General features: G+C 35.9%; 1 protein-coding gene across 1 annotated transcript in view; it reads right to left on the minus strand.

The window, feature by feature from the left end:
* USP40 (ubiquitin specific peptidase 40) overlaps positions 1-18,277 on the minus strand; it is a 94,622-nt gene that overhangs the window by 28,233 nt on the left and 48,112 nt on the right. The window contains exons 19-22 of the mRNA XM_011952032.1: positions 12,816-12,869; positions 11,946-12,034; positions 9,984-10,070; positions 193-229 (exon numbers count right to left, since the gene is read on the minus strand). Coding sequence (XP_011807422.1) covers positions 193-229; positions 9,984-10,070; positions 11,946-12,034; positions 12,816-12,869 — 267 coding nt within the window. The remainder of the gene's footprint in view (positions 1-192; positions 230-9,983; positions 10,071-11,945; positions 12,035-12,815; positions 12,870-18,277) is intronic.

Genomic DNA, 18,277 nt, shown 5'->3' on the forward strand with positions numbered 1-18,277 from the left:
AGCTATACCACTAGTTTTCTTTCAGCATGCCAACAAGAACGAGGAGAATTCATTATGTACATATGGGAGTGTAAACTACTTTTTATTTCTCCACACCCTGTAAATTTTTTTTCCTATAACCCTGGAGAAAAAAATAGTCAAAAAATTTTTATCAGGCTTTTAAGTAATATGTCATCATGGTAAGTAACTTACCTTGTAGGCCAGATTTCTCCAGCATTAACTTTAAACACTGTAAAGAAAAACAATGTCCAATGTTAGTTTTCTGTTTCTGAATTACAGTTTTAGGACAGATACCCTTTTTGGACCCTAGGTCTATTGAAGTCTGACTATATTTAATGATTCTTGAATAGGTAAAGATAGACATAGTTAAGAAGATAATACACGAGTCAGCTTTCCTTTCTAAGGGCTAGATGGGGCCAATTCAGGATGAGGAAAAAACAATTTCCAGTGTTTGCAAGCAGGACTTAGTTCAAAGTTTCATCCACCAACTCCCAGATTCGAACCACGACTTTCTTCCTATAAGGATTAACTGTGTGTCTTTGGCCAGATATGATTAATCAAGCTAATTTCATAGACATTAAACTCTGAATCCTATAAAAGTAGATTAGCCTTTATTTAGCATCCATGAAATACAACTGATCATAGCATCCATGACACACAACTGACCATATAAAAACTCACAAGAATTGTGCAAGCTGTGATGTCATGGCATGGCATAATGCAAAAATGAGACAATATTAACAAAAGTTTAACTGAAACAAAAATAGTAATTAAAACAATTTCTTGAGGGAAAAACATTGCTAGTTAAATCTCGGACAAGCGAGCAAATACAATTTGATTTCTATTACACTAGAGCAAAAAAGAGCAAAAATAAAGATAGTCATTGCTGTACTGTTTGTAATAAGAGAAAAATGGCAAAAAAAAAAAAAAAACCCACCAAAATACTCATTAATGGGAGATTTTTTAAAAAGTAGGAAATGTCTTAAAGCAGTTCAAAGAAAAAACCAGATTCATATATATTGATCTTAAAAGATCTTTAAAATATTTTAAGTGAAACAAAGTTATAGTATAATACATGCAAAGTGATCCCATTTATAATTTAAAAGAAATCACAGAAGCAAAGCACACTCTGCAATTCTGTATGTACGTACATAGACACACGCTGGTAAAGGCACAGCAAAGGTCTGGAGGGACACACACTCTACTGATGTGGATAAGATGATGTTATCTGATTGCAACAGCGACTTCTAGACAAAGGACTAGAATAGAGTGGTAACCAAGGGGGACTGTTAATCCCCTAGAAGTTTAAAAAGTGAGAAGAAATCCATGATTACTTGTATGATAAAAAACAAAAGAAGGCTTTAAAATGTAATTATAGATTGTTTAGAAAATGACAATAAAACAGAGTATACTAAAATATGGTAGGTGAATGAAAGCAAGCTTATTATTCTAAGAAAACTGAAAGTCTTAAACATTGTATTTAAGAAAAACAATCAAATAATGGAGCAATCAACTTAATTGTGTTTTAGGAAGGGGAAACAGAGAGCATAAAGGCCTTATTTCAGAAACAGCAAGGAGGCCAGTGTGGCTGGAGCAGAGTAAGTAAGAGGGGGAAATGGTTGGAGGTTTGAAAATAAAACAAAAATGATACCAGAGAACCAGATGACATAGGCCCTTGTGCAGACATTCTCTTTCTTTCAGGTATGTTTCAGGGAGAAGAGGAGTTTTCCTGTGAATATGTTCTAGGTTTGGATGATTGTTAGACAATCAAGTGGCAGCTGGATGTTCTGGGGTGAGATCCAGTCTAAGAACTGGGCAGCAGAATGCTCAAAGATAGAGAAGGAGACAGCAAACTGAGAAGGGTAGGCCAGTGGGATATAAGAAAAACCTGGAGTTGTGGTCTTCTGGAGCCCAGTGACAAAAGTGTTTCAAAGAAGAGAGTCATCAGCTACATTGAATGTTGCTGAGAGAGCAAGTAAGATGAAGAGTAAAAACTGCTCACTGGACATAGTAATGTGGAGGCCACTAATGACCCTGGCATAAGCTATTTCAGTGACATAGCAAGGAACAAGTCTGCCTACAAGGGGTTCAACAGAGTACAGAAAGGAAGATATATAACTTTTGAAAAGTTTTGTGGCTTCTTTCCTTGAAATTAAAAAATGTAAAGTTAAAAAGTCCAGTGAAAATCTGGGAAAATACCTGCAGAAAATAGTAAAATGATCCTCAAATACCCATCACCCAGTCCCAATTACAGGTTGAGTATCCCTTATTTGAAATACTTAGGACTAGAAGTGTTTCAAATTTTGGATTTAAAAAAATTTTTTGGAATATCTGCATTATACTTACCAGCTAAGCAAACTTAATCCAAAAATCTAAATCTGAAATGCTCCAATGAGCATTTTTTTTGAGTGTCATGTCAAAGGGTCAAAAAGTGCTCAAAAAGTTTTGGATTTTGCAATCTGGCAGTGGCCCTGCCTCCCCAGAGAGAGGGCGGCTGCACAGCTGCCTGGCCCACACATGCCTGCACCCAGCCCAATAGCAAGCGTGGCAGTATCCCCCTCCCCAGGGAGACCAACACACAGCTATGCTCAGGTTGTGCTTGGTCTCAGCACAAACCAGCACCCTTTCCTCCACAAAACCATGTCACCTCTGTCACAAACACCCATAACCTAAGCAATTGAGGCAATTGCACACATCATTAATGAGGATTACAGCTGAACAACTGGTGTAGGGATCACGCTACTGAACCCACCAAGAACCAAAGCCAACAACACATCATTTCCAACAGACACCCTAGAATCCATCTATAGGAAAAAGCTCCTCCCCACAAAAGGTACTCTATAAAATTGGAAAAAATACATGTTCAAGTAAATGTGAAGATATCAACATAAGACAAGAAACATGAAGGGCCAAGGAAAGATGATATTCTGAAAGGAACACAATAAGTCTCCAGTAACAAACCCTGAAGAAAAGTATATATGAAATGCCTGAAGAGCAATTCAAAACAATGATCTTAAGGAGATTCATAAACAAGAGAATACAGACGAACAATCTAAAATTCAACAAAATCAGAAAAAATAATTAATAATCTGAATCAGAAATTCATCAGAGAAAGAATTTCTGAACTTGAAGACAGGTCTTTTAAAATGACCCAGTCAGAAGAATAAAAAGAATTAACAATTTAAAAAGAATGAAGAAAACCTACAGGACCAACAAGACACCATTAAATAAACAAATTTTCTCATCATAGAAGTGCCAGGGAGAGAATGACAAAAGACACAGAAAATCTATTTAATTAAATAATAGGTGAAAAATTCCCAAGTTCGGGAGAGATATGGACATCTAGATCCAGAAAACTCATAGGTTCCCCGATTAGATTCAGCACAAAAGGATCCACTTTGGGAACCTTATAATAAGAATCTCAAAAGTTAAAGACAAAAAGAGAATTCTGAAAGCTACAAGAGAAAAGCATTAAGTCACATATAAGGGAATCCCCAGTAGACCATCAGTGGATTTCTTAGCAGAAATCTTGCAGGCCAGAAGAAAATAGGGGTAATATAGGAAAGAAAAAACACCGTCAGCCAAGAATATTATATCCAGAAAAGCTATCCTTCAGAAATGAAGGTGAGATAAAAATCTCAGATAAGCAAAAGCTAAAGGAATTTATCACCACTAGACCAATCTTACAAGAAAATACTTAAGGGAGTGCTACAACTGGAAACAAAAGGATGACAATTACTATCATGAAAAAACAAAAAAATATAAAACTCACAAGTATAGGTAAATTCATAATCATACTCAGAATACCCCAGTGTTGCAATGGTGCTGTATAAATCTATCAATCCTCTTCCATGAAGGTTTAAAGTCAAAACAGTCAAAAACAAGATCAGTTACAATTAGTGGCTAAGGACACAATAAAGATGTAAACTAAGGCAATAAAAATATAAATTATAGAGGGAAGGGAAAAAATTCTAGAATATTTTTATATGACCAAAGTTGAGTTGGATACAGCTTAAAATAGTCTAAGTACAAGACTGTTTATCTTAGCACCACAGTAACCACAAAGAAAGAAATGACAGCAAATACACAAATAAGAAAGAGAAAAGAAACAAAGCTTAGCACCATAGACAACCATAAAACCACAGAAGTAAACAACCAGAAAGGAAGAAAAAGATCTACAAAACAACCAGAAAACCATTAACAAAATGGCAGGAGTAAGTTCTTACTTATCAATAATAACCTTGATTAAATTATTCAATTAAAAGATATAGAGTAACAGAATGGGTTAAAAAAAAAGAAGACCCAACTATATATGTTTCCTGAAAAAGACTCACACTGTTAAAGACAAACACAGACTGAAAGTGAAGGGATGGAAAAAGATAGTCCATGCAAATAGAAACCAAAAGTGAGCAAGAGTAGCCACATTTATGTCAGATAAAATAGACTTTAACTCAAAAACTGTGAAAGGTCATTATAATTGATAATGGTCACTGTAGAAGAAGGTCATTATATAATAACTTACTATATAATCTATAATGAAAAAAGGGACTCAACAAGAGGATATAATAATTGTAAATATATATGCAAATACTACCAGAACACCCAAATATATAAAGCAAATATTATTAGACCTCTAGGGGGACAAGACTGAAATACAATAATAGTAGGGACCTCAACACCCCACTTTCAATAATGCAAAGATCATCGAGACAAAAAACCAACAAAGAAACATTAAACTTAAACTGTACCATAGACCAAATGAAGCTAACAGATATTTATAGAACATTCCATCAACAGCTGCAGGATACACATTCTTGTCAACTGCACAGAGAATATTATCCATGACAGATCATACATTAGACCACAAAACAAGTCTTAATACATTTAAGAAGACAGAGATCATATCAAGTGTCTTCTCTAACCACAATGGTATAAAACTAGAAATCAAAAACTTTAAAACTTTACAAATACATGGAAATTAAACATAACCAATAATAATAATAATAACCAATGAGTCAATGAAGAAAGTAAAAGGGAAATTTTAAAATGCCTTGAGACTAAAATAGAAATGTATTACACCAAAACCTATGGGATACAGCGAAAACAGTTCCAAGAGGGAAGTTCACAGCAATAGATGCCTAGATCAAAAATGAAGAAAGATTTCTAATAAACAACCTAATCATGAACCTCAAGGAACTGGAAACATAAGAACAAGCTAAACCCAAAAGAAGTAGAAGGGAATAATAAAGCTCAGCACAGAAATAAACAAAGTAGGAACTAATAAAACAATTCAAAAGAGCAATGAAATTAAAAACTGGTTCTTTTAATAGATAAGATTGGCAAACCTTTAGCTAGACTAAGAAAAAAAGAGTGAAGACTCAAAGTCAGAGATGAAAATCAGACATTACAATTGATACCACAGAAATACAAAGGATTATAAGAGACTATTATGAACAACTACTTGCCAATAAATTTAAAAACATAGAAGAAATGGATAAATTCCTGGACATATACAATATACTAAGATTAAATGATGAAGAAATAGAAAATCTGAACAGGCCAACAAGTGAGAAAATGCTTTCAGTAATAAAGTCTTTCACCAAAGAAAAGCTGAGGACCTAATGGCGTCACTGCTGAATTCTACCAAACATTTAAAGAATACCAATTCTCCTCAAAGTACTCCAGAAAATTGAAAAGTTGTGGATATTTAAAAACTCATTTTATGAGGCCAGCACTATCCTGATTCCAAAACCAGATGTAGATTCAACAACAACAACAAAAAAGAAAACTATAGGCCAATATCCCTGATGAACACAGATGTAAAAACTGTCAACAAGATATTAGCAAACTGAATTTAACAAGCACATTAAAAAGACCATGCACAATCATCAAGTGGTATTCATCCCAAAGATGAAAAAATTCATATGGAACCATAAAAATACCCAAATAGTCAAAGCAATTCTGAGCAAAAAGAACAGAGCTGGAGGAACCATACTACCTTACTTCAAAATATACTACAAAGCAACAATAACCAAAACAACATGGTACTGGCAAAAAGTCTGACACATAGGCCAATGCACCAGAATAAAGAGTCCAGAAATAAATTCACATACTTAACAGCCAACTGATTTTTGACAGATGTGCCAAGAACACACACTGGGAAAATGACAGTCTCTTCAACAAATGGTTCTGGGAAAACTGGATCTCCATATCTAGAAAAATGAGACTAGATTCCCTAACTCTCACTAAATACAAAAATCAACTTAAATGATTTAAATACTTAAATGTAAAACCCAAAACAATGAAACTACTAAAGGAAAACATAGGAGGAACACTTCATGATGCTGGGTTAGGCAAGAATTTTTAAAATAAGCTTTTGTTGCCTCAAAAGCATAGGCAACAAAAGAACATAGACAAATGGGATTACATCAAACTAAAAAGCTTTTGTACAGCAAAAGAAACAACAGAGTAAAGAGACAACCTACAGATTGGGAGAATATGTTTGCCAAGTATAAATCTAACAAAGGGGGCTAGGCGTGATGGCTCACACCTGTTATTCTAGCACTTTGGGAGGCCGAGACGGGCAGATCACTTGAGTTCAAGAGTTCAAGAACAGCCTGGGTGACATGGTGAGACACTATCTCTACCGAAAATACCAAAAAAAAAAAAAAAAGAAAAAAAATAGCTGGGCATTGTGGCATATGCCTGTGATCCCAGCTACTTGGGAGGCTGAGATGGAAGGATCACTTGAGCCCTGGGGGTGGAGGCTGTAGTGAGCTGAGATCACACCACTGCATGCCAGCCTAGGTGACAGAGCAAGACTGTCTTAAAAAAAAAAATCTAGCAAAGAGTTAATATCAAGAATATATTATATAAGAAACTTAAACAATTAAACAGCAAAAAAAAAAAAAAATTCTGATTTAAAAATTGGCAAAAGACTTTAGTAAACATTTCTCAAAAGACACACAAATGGCTAACAGGTACACATGCAAAAAATGCTCAACATCACTAATCATAAAGGAAATGTAAATCAAAACCACAATGAGGTACCATCTTGCTCCAGTTAGAATGGCTACTATAAAAAAAAAAAAAGAAAATATGTATTTACAAGAATGTGGTGAAAAGGGAACATTTATGCACTGTTGGTGAGACTGTAAATTAGTACAGTCATTATAGAAAACAGTACGGAGGTTCCTCACAAAATTAAACATAGAACTATCATGTGATTCACCAATCCCACTACTGGGTATGTATCCAAAGGGTATGAAATCAGTACGTCAGAGAGATATCTGCACCGCCATGTTTACTGGAGCATTATTTACAATTGCCAAGATACCAAATCAACCTAAGCATCCAACAATGGATGAATAGGTAAGGAAAATGTGGTATATATACACAAACTAATAGAGTACTATTCAGCCATAAAATAAAATCCTGTTATTTGTGACAACATGGATGAACCTGGAAGACATCACATTAAGTGAAAGAAGCCAGGCACAGAAAGGCCTGTCCATAATATGACCTCACTCATATGTGGAATCCTAAAAAAAAAAAGAGTTGACATTATAGAAGCAGAAAGTAAAACAGTAGTTACTAGTGACTGAGGGGGAGATATAAGGGGAGGATGCGAGAGGGTGGTCAACAGTTACAAAGTTACAATCTAATAGGAGGAATAAGCTCTACTGTTCTATTGCAGGGTGATGATGGTTAACAGTAAGGATTGTATATTAAAAAATAGTTAGAAAAGCTCTTGAAGTTCTCACCACCAAGAAATGCTAAATGCGTGAGGTAATGAGTATGCTAAATACCCTGATTTAATCATTACACACCACATATATGTACCAGAATATTAAAATGTGCCTCATAAATATGTGTCAATTTAATTTTTTAAAAAATAGTTTCAGATTGTGGAGCATTTTGAATTTTGGATTTTGGGATCAGGGATGCTCAGCTTGTATTGCCATGGCCAGTTTTATCTGTCAGTAACCCACTCACTTCCCCTGCCCTTGCCCCAGATTTTTTTGAAGCAAATGCCAGATATATAATTTCATTTGTAAATATTTATTATGCATCTCTAAAAGACAAAGATTTTTAAAAACCGACAATGATTATGACAGCTAAAAAATTAAGAATTCTTTAATATCAATAAATATCCAACTAATGTTCAAATTTCTCTTTCTCTTAAATTATTACTAAAATTCCTTTGACTTGAATTAGGGTCCCAATAAAGTCCATACGTTGCAACTGGTTGCTATGTCTTTTAAGCCTCTTTTGACCTATAGGTTGTCCTCATCTCCTGCAATTTATCTGTTGTAGAAGAGTTTTCTGATCTACATTTGGCTAATTGCAGACCTGTGATGAATTTAACCTGTTCCTATGCCTCCTGTATTTCGTATAAATTGGTAGTTAGACCTACAAGCTTATTCAGACTCAGGTCCAGTTGTTTGGCTTTTTTGCATTAAGGGCATGGGGTACTGTTCTGAATTTCTATGTTGCCTGAGTGTTGCTCTTTTTTGCGTTAGCAATCTTTGAGGATCATTGCCTAGGTTCATTAATTTATTAGGAGTTGAAAAAATGTAAAATTCTAAAATGTCTTCTTCATTTATTAGTTGGAATATGTTTATAAATAAAACTTATTATCTGCTTAGCTACCCTGGGATATAGTTTGCAAGGAAAAAACAGGAAAAAAAAATGCTTTATTTTTTACCTTTATGGTTGCCTAGCATCCATTATAGGTAACAGTGCATATTTTTGTATAGGATCATTATGAACTCACAGATTTACAGATTTTATGTACTTGTTTCAATTAATTTTTGTTATTTTTCTCACTGACATTCAAATTGTCTCATTTTTGACTAGTGAGCTCCTCAATCTCTTTGATAATCCCAATAGTCTTTGTTAGCGGCTTCACTGCTTTCTGTGATGGTAAGATGTTTCAGGCTCATCTTAGACATTTCCTGACCTAGATATATAACCAGCCATTATTCTAAGATGCCCTGGTTCCTGTTCGTAGAAAATGGTATTTGGCAGCCATAATCTGGGCGCCAGGGGTACTCTGCTGCTACCAGGTTGGTCACTCTTTCTAACTTGTATCAACGGACAGAGCTGGAAAAAAAATTTAAGAAAAAATACATGAAGTTCATTCAGACTTTTCTATTTCAAATTCAGGAGAACAGGTTTTTTTTTTTAAACCACATTGATTTTATTTGTCTCTCTGTTTTCCAATACTAAAGGTCTAAGTTCTCAATAACAGCAATATAATTATTCACTTTATCACATACACACATATATACAAACATTCATACCACTGTGTGCATATATAAATACTAGAAAAAAATGCCAACATGTTAATATTGGTAGCATAAAGGATAATGAGAGGTTTTCATTTTTTTCTTTTAATCAATTCCTGCATATCCAATATTTCTGTTAATAAAAAAGTATTATTGATAAAAAGAAAAAAAATTGTAATCATTTAAAATTTCCAGTAGAGGCTGAATGGAGTGGCTCACGCCTGTAATCCCAGCACTTTGGGAGGCCGAGGCGGGTGGATCACTTGAAGTCAGGAGTTTGAGACCAGCCTGGCCAACATGGAGAAACCCCATCTCTGCTAAAAATACAAAAATTAGTCAGGTGTGGTAGCAGGTAACTGTAATCCCAGCTACTCAGGAGGCTGAGGCAGGAGAATCACTTGAACCCTGGAGGCAGAGGTTGCAGTGAGCTGAGATCATGCCACTGTACTCCAGCCTGGGTGACAGAGTTCAGACTCTGTCTAACAACAACAACAACAAAAAAATCCAGTTAGTTCACCAATTTTCAAGCCCCCAAAATAAAATAATTCCTCTAGTGAGTACATATAATTCTCTGAAGTATATCATATTAGGCCTAGTTTAGGACCTCCAAATCTTAACACAGGATACCACTGTTCCTCACAGCAAACATACAAACACACACAGCCTCTGAAAACAAAAGGTAAAATTACTTACATCTCTCACAGATATTGTTTCTTCTACTATAATTTCCATTTCTGTCCCAGGTTGAACGTCACTCCCCATTGCAAAAAACAGGAACAACTAACATCAAGACAGACGTGTAAATGCAATTTAATCTGAACTTAAAAATCCAATGAATGTATTATTTACTTTCAAAAATGTAAAGCCAAGGGCCCATGAAACTTTAACAAAAAATCCCAATTTATATGAAAATATGACTATGATTAGTAACTTAATGTTACAATTTAAGCAATAATTTTGCCTACCCAGAAGTATAAACTTGCTTCATCATCAATGTTTTTTACTCCTAATAAATGTCTCTCACATACACTACTTATTTTTCTTTCTTTCTTTTTTGAGATGGAGTTTTGCTCTTGTTGCTCAGGCTGGAGTGCAGAGGAGTGATCTTGGCTCACTGCAACCTCTGCCTCCCAAATTCAAGTGATTCTCCTGCCTCAGCCACCCATGTAGCTGGGATTCCAGGTGCACGCCACTAGGCCTGGCTAATTTTTTGTATTTTTAGTAGAGGCAGGGTTTCACCATGTTGGCCAGGCTGGTCTTGAACTCCTGACTTCAGGTGATCCACCCGCCTCAGCCTCCCAAAGGGTTGGGATTACAGATGTGAGCCACCACGCCCAGCCAACATACACTATTTCTTCTACTAGGATCTTCATCTCTGTCTTGATCACTCCCAAAAGGAATTTGTAATTACTATACACAATTAGCATTAATACGTTTTTTCTGAGTCACTTGGTTATGATTTTCTGCCAAGCGATTCAAATATTACAATTCTCAAGACTCCAAAGGAAAAATACAAATCTGATCTCTTATTCCATTCCTTATAGCCCTGCTTTTCCTTTCTAACTTAGCCTCACTTGTCATGTTTTCCCTCCTATCAGCTTGTCATGCACTACTGTTTGCTAGAGTTCAGGGGAAAGCAAATTAAGGGGGAACTGGTTGGGAAAGTAATGAAGGGAATTTGGGAACCACAGACAACCTGATTTGAGTCCAGATTACCCTGCTACAGGGTATTTACAATAAGAATATCCTTATGATTTCTGCACTGTAATAAGCTGATTAGCTTCTTACAAATGGCTTCTGGCAAAGGTCAAACCTGATAGTGTTTTATACTGAAAATGGACACTGATAAAGACAAGGGGAAAGGGAGGCTGCTCTCAGACTATTATATTAGTGCAGACAGTAATTAAGTCCAAAATTAATAAACTGTGTTTTATTAAACCTAAAATGCTACTGACTGTTATACTTACTATTTTCTGTACCAGTGCTAGCTATAACTACAGAACGCCCCTGACTGTAAGATGCAACCTAATCTCACAGATGTTAAAACGTGGGAAAAAGAAGGTGTATCTTCGAACTTAGGAAATATAATGGTTGAAAGTGGTGGCCATTCAACATTAAAGATTCCTTTTAACCACAAAATCTTCATAGAAAAGAAACATGGCTGGGCACGGTGGCTCAAGCCTGTAATCCCAGCACTTTGGGAGGCCAAGGCGGGTGGATCACGAGGTCAGGAGATCAAGACCATCCTGGTTAACACGGTGAAACCCCGTCTCTACTAAAAAAATACAAAAATCTAGCCGGGCGAGGTGGTGGGCGCCTGTAGTCCCAGCTACTCGGGAGGCTGAGGCAGAATGGCTTAAACCCGGGAGGTGGAGCTTGCAGTGAGCTGAGATCCGGCCACTGCACTCCAGCCTGGGCGACAGAGCAAGACTCCGTCTCAAAAAAAAAAAAGAAAAAGAAACATAAATATGCTTTGGTGTAATATTTTATATTTAAACATCTAGAATTATAAGGATGTAATCCTAAAATAAAATGTATCATTTAAGAAAAAAAACTTTTAGAGAAAAACAATATTACTGGAGTAGTTAAGGTACTAGTTATAATTCTGGTTATGGAAGTGTTGATTTTGTTTTGAAACAGGTGACCTTATTTTACCTGACAGGAACTTGGTGCTTTTCCCAGACACAGTCCCAATGAACTTCCCATCTTCAATTCTGCTTCCTTCAAAGTATAGCTGTCTGGCACTTAAAAAAATTTTGATAACATGATGATAATTAGGAATTATTAATTCCTAGCTCTCTAAGAAAAATAAAATATTCAAATCAGTATTTCTCTGAAAATCAAGAATATCAAGAAAGAAGAAAAACAAGTTGCACTTCAGGCAAAAGGATTACATGCATTATGATTAGGTTTGATTTTCAATTTCCATACTCTAGGATATTTTGTTCCTGTTTTCTACATAACAATGCTAAAAGGAAGCTATGAATGTCTAGTTTCCTACTTAATAAAAATGACTTGCTCAAAGAGCTGTTGTTTATATGGATTAAAAGCCAGACAATCCAAATCAATCCATAAATGAAGAACCAGCTTCTTCGAAGTTTAAAGTTGAGATTGTTATTACCATCAATAATTAGGCTCATCCATGACTAAATTAAATCTAAGATAAGAGCTGATAGAGATGAGAACTGAAGATTTTATTTAATAATTGGTATCACAATAAAATTAGCAAAGCAAATGGAAAAACTTTGAAAATAAAGCTGGAAAAAATATAACTAGATCAAACCCATGACTAAAATGAGAATCAGATAGTCAGAAAGAACAGTGTTTCATTTAGAAAACAGAACTGTTTGTTTCTGGTTAAGATTTTCTGTAATACAAGGGTAAGATACCTGGATGAAAATACGTCCTACAAATCAGTTTCCAACAGGTAATTTTTAAATATTAGGTATTGGAGGCCACTATTTAAAGTATCAAGAAAGACAGATGAGTATAAGCCACCTTTTGAAAGTTATCAAAAAGATTTACCTGGACAAAGAAGCTTCCCATTTCTATCAATAGGTCTCAAACAGCTGTTGTCAGCTATAAATAAAAGGAATATTATTTTTCTTAGTATATTATTTTTCTTAGAGAGCTAGGAATTAATAACCTTCATCATATTATCAAAATAAAAGGAAGCTGGTTACAGCATCAAATACAGAAAACAAAAGAGAGATGCTCTATTGTGTTAATTAGCAGAAAACTACAGAAAGCTAAAAACAAAAACCAAAAACCCCCAACAACCAAAGAAAAACCCCCAAAATAAGTACAGGCAGCCTTTGTTTTACACAGTAGTGCAAGACTAACAGTACCAGGTGAAACTGTGCAAAACAATCTTAATAATCAATGGAAAAATTATAGTCATTCCACGACACTTAAAAGTTTTTGTTGTAACATTTAAAACCCTCTGTTATTAATATTATACATATATTAGGAAAGGATAAAACAGTAAAACCAATATTTATACTATAATTTAAAATACTAGAATCTTTGAGAATTAAAATGTTTTCTGTCTTTGTAAATTACATATGAAGAGCAGTTTAAACAGGGCTTGGTTTCTTCTCATTGTATAGCTTATAATAAGGAGTGACATCTTTCCTGTCCTGTAGCAAACTGTCATATTCCTTTCTAAGTTTGGATCAGCTTCCAATATCTAGAGTCGCTTGAGTGACAGCAGGGTCAACATTCCCACAGGTTGCTGCTGCTTCTATAACTCCGTATACTTTTGTTTCTTTCTGTACTTTCTTCTCTGTTGGCCAATTCCCTCTTTTGATTATGTATTCTTGTAAAATGTCATGGTGGGTTTAGCACTGGGAGAAAGGGAGGCAACACAACTACATGCTTTGCTGTCTGTGTAGTGAAGTGAAGTGAAGTGTACATGCAGCGACAAACCACTAGCAGACTTGAAAGAAGTGACTGGTTACTGCTTGTGGTACACATGTGTTATTTATGTGATGAATTGTGCCCTGAAGAGCTGGCAGTCAAGTGTGTACTTTATTCAGTTACAGTTAATATACCATATACCATGGTTGCTGAAATTTTAACCATCTTGCTGGGGGACTGATGTTATATAACTAAATGATAGTAATGACATTTCTGCATATCAGAACAGTACAAGCGGACTGCCTATATTTAAAATACATTGGGTGATTTTATGCTTATTATATGGGCCAGCATGCACTATGTTTGAGGACACAGATTCTTGCTTTAGAAGATCCCCTGGTGCTTGGAAGGGGCAAACCAAGTTTTCAGTTCAAACAAAATTCTTAAAAAGTAGGACGTAAATTGGAGGGGTGGGGGAAGGTTGAGTGTTCTGAAGAGACAACAATAGTGTGAGCCTTAGAAATTCTAACTTTATTAGACCACAGCAGAATCTCTTTCTGTGATTCCCGAGTTAAATATCTTGTATTACAGTAATATGAGGCCAGCATACAATTCTCACATAAACCTCCTGTCAACGGAAACAATTGACTTAAAGAGTTCCCCAACTTAAAAAGTGCTTTTAAAATACTGTCTCTTTAAAATCTGTTGGTTTTCACTGAACAGGTACTTACTGTGTACTGTCTATGTGCCAGGCACTGTACTAGAAACTGGAAATACGATGGTAAGCAAAGCAGTGTAAACTCAGCCCTCACAGAACCTTGTCTAATGGGGGAGGTTGGTGATAATAACAGAAATAAAAGGGCAGCTACAGTAATAAATGCTATGAAGTACAGGGTGTTAGGAGAGTACATTTGCAAAATTAACTGGGATTGTATGGTCAGGGATGGAAGGAGAAGGAACATTTCAGATGAGACCAAATAAACAGCTGAAGTTAAAAGCAAAGGGAACAGAGTTGAAAGAGAGACTGAGCACTAAGAAGTCTTGGGGGTCAAAGAGAGCTTGTGCACTGAGAAACGCAGAAAAGTCAGCATGGTAAGTGAGTTGTGAGTACGCATAAAAGCAGATCACAACAAAGTTACAGTTAAGCAGGGGTCAAACTGTGCAGGTTCTTGTAGGCTAGGTTAAGGAATTAACTTAAGTGCAATGGAAAGCACTAAAGGGCTTTGTGCAGAGGAGTGACAGGATCTAATTCACATGTATTGACGATGATCAAACGGTTTGGAGGGGGGCAAGAGTGGAAGAAGGGAGACAAGTTACAGGGGATGACAGTGAACTATGCATTTTAATAAACCAATGACTTTCAATAATGGACTTTACTGAGTTATAATTTTCTTATAATAAAATACATGTTTTAAGCGTACAGTTAATAGTTTGATAAGTACATAAACGTCTGGTAACCATCAGCAAACTGAGGTATAATTTGCATCATCCCCCTTAAAACTCCCTGTGCCAATTTGTAGCCAATCCCTCTTCCTCTCTCCCAATCCTGATCTGCCTTCTGTAACTACAGCTTAGATTTTATTTGTCTAAAGTGTCTTATGTATGGAACCACACAATATGTACTCTTTTGCATCTACTTTCTTTCTCTTGGCATAATGACTTTGAGATTCATCCATGCGTTGCATGTGGTGGAACTAGCAGTGCCTTGCTCTTCAGTGATGAACAGTATCCCATTGCTTAAATACACCATCATTTGTCCGTCCCTTTACCTGCTCATGGGCATTAGGATTGCTTCCAGTTTGGGGCTAGGAACATTTATATCTTTATGAGGATATATGTTTTAACTCTTATTCAGTAAATACCCAGACGTAGAATTGGTAAGTGGATGTTTAAATTGATAAGAAATAAGCTAACTTTTCCAAAGTGGCTGTACCCATTTTATCCTCCCACCAGCAACATATGGGAGTTCCAGTAGCTCTACATCCTTGCTAACACGTGGTTGACTTAACATTTTATTTATTCTGCAGGGTGCACAGTAGGATGTCATTATGGTTTTAATTTGATGGCTAATGATTCTGAGCATTTTTCCCTGTATTTACTGGTCATTCATAGATAGGTCTTCCTTTGTAAAGTGTCTGTTCAAGCTTCTAAACCTGGGTTAGGTTACAAATTTTATTTTTTTAATATTCTGAATGTAAGTTGATCGTCAAATATGTGTTTCACAAATATTTTCTCCCAGTTTAAGGCTTGCCTTTTCAAATGCCTTTTGAAGAGTAGAAGTTTTAAATTTTAATGTAAATTAATTAGGCTTTTCTTCCATGGTTTGTGCTTTTTGAGTCCTATCTTTAAGAATACAAAAACCTTTCCTTATGATAAAGTAACAAAGATTTCCTCATATGTTTTCTCCCAGGAATTTTATAGTTTTAGGTTTTAACTTTTAGTTGTATGATCCATTTAATTTTTGTATCAGCCGAAGTAAAGCCAGAGGTTCATTTCTGCATATACAAATATCCAAATGGCCCAGCACTATTTGTTGAAAAAATACTATCTGTCTGCTTGAAAAAATACTATCTCTCTGCATGAAAATACCTTGGTACCTTTGTTAAAAGTCAACTGACTATGCACCTATTTCTCGATCCTCTATTTAAGTTCCACTGTAAATATTTTAGGCTTCACGGTCACATGTGATCTCTGTTGCACATTCTTCTTCTTTAAAAAGCCCTTTACTAGTGCGAACACTATTCTTTGCCCACTGGCTGAACAAAAACAGGTTGTAGGCCACAGTTTGCTGACTTCCTCTCTATATGTCTACCTGTATGCCAATATACACTGTTTAGAGTGAGCCTGGACATCAGATACTGTAATTCTTTCAACTTTGTTCTCTTGTTTTCAAATGTGTTACAGCTATTTTAAGTTCTTTGCATTTCCATAAAAATTGTAGAGTCAGCTTGTCAATGTCTTTAAAAAATGTTAAGATTCTGAGTAAGAATATATTCAATCCACAAATCAATTTGGGAAGAATTATCCTCTTAAGAATATTGTATCATCTGGCCAGGTGCAGTGGCTCACACCTGTAAACCCAGCACTTTGGAAGGCCGAGGCAGGTGGATTATGAGATCAGGAGATAGAGACTATCCTGGCTAACATGGTGAAACCCCGTCTCCACTAACAATACAAAAAATTAGCCAGGTGTGGTGGCGGGCACCTGTAGTCCCAGGTACTCAGGAGGCTGAGGGAGGAGAATGGTGGGAACCTGGGAGGCGGAGGTTGCAGTGAGCCGAGATCACACCACTGTACTCTAGCCTAGGCAACAGAGGGAGACTCCATCTCAAAAATAAATAAATAAATAAATAAATTAATTAATTAATTAGCTGGGCGTGGTGGCAGGTGCCCATAACCCAAATATTCATGGGGCTGAGGCAGGAGAATCGTTTGAACGCAGGAGACAGAGACTGCAGTGAGCCAAGATTGCCCCCCTGTACTCCAGAGTTGGGGACACAGCAAGACTCTGTCTCAAATTAAAAAAAAAAAAAAAAAAGAATATTGTGTTGTCCGATTCGTGAATGTGGTATATTGTTTTATTTATTCAGGTCTTCTTAAATATCTCACAGCAATATTTTCTAGTTTTCAGTGTACAGGTCTTGTACATATTTTGTTTATGTCTAAGTATTCCATAATATTTTATGCTATTATAAATGTTTTCTTAATTTTGATGTCAATTTTGTTGTTGTTGTTGCTGGTAGGTAAAAAGGCAATGAATTTCTGTATATGACTTTGAGTTCTTGCTAAATTTACATGCATTAAGATACTAATTCACATTCAGTAGAATGGCCATGTTGGTGTGGATATGGTGACTAGGGAACGCTTCTACACTCCTGGTGGGAATGTAAACTAGTACAGCCACTATGGAACACAGTGTGGAGATTCCTTAAGAACTAAAAGTAGAGCTACCATTTGATCCAGCAATCCCACTAGTTGGTATCTACCCAGAAGAAAAGAAGTCATTATATGAAAAAGATACTTGCACGTGCATGTTTATAGCAGCACAGTTTGCAACTGCAAAATCGTGGAACCAACCCAAATGCCCATCAATCAATGAGTGAATAAAGAAACTGTGTGTGTGTGTATATATACGTATATACAGGTATATACCTATAGGTATATATGTATATATGTGTATATATAGGTATATGCATATGTGTGTGTGTGTATATATAGGTGTATATATATGATGGAATACTCCTCGGTCATAAAAAGGAATGAATGAATGGCATTTGCCGTGACCTGGATGAGACTGGAGACTATTATTATATGTGAAGTAACTCAGGAATGGAAAACCAAACACCGTATGGTCTCACTGATATGTGGGAGCTAAGCTATGAAGACATAAAGGCATAAGAATGATACAGTGGAATTTGGGGACTTGCGGGGGAAGGGTGGGAGGGGGACGACGGATAAAAGACTACAAATAGGGTGCAGTGTATACTGCTCGGGTGATTGGTGCACCAAAATCTCACAAAGCACCACTGAAGAATGTACTCATGTAACCAAATACCACCTGTATCCAATAACCTATGGAAAAAATAATAATAAAAGCTGTGCTCAAAACATGTTAAAAAAAAAAAAAA

Source organism: Colobus angolensis, unplaced genomic scaffold (genome assembly GCF_000951035.1).
Source record: "Colobus angolensis palliatus isolate OR3802 unplaced genomic scaffold, Cang.pa_1.0 Scaffold33, whole genome shotgun sequence".
NCBI lineage: Eukaryota > Metazoa > Chordata > Mammalia > Primates > Cercopithecidae > Colobus > Colobus angolensis.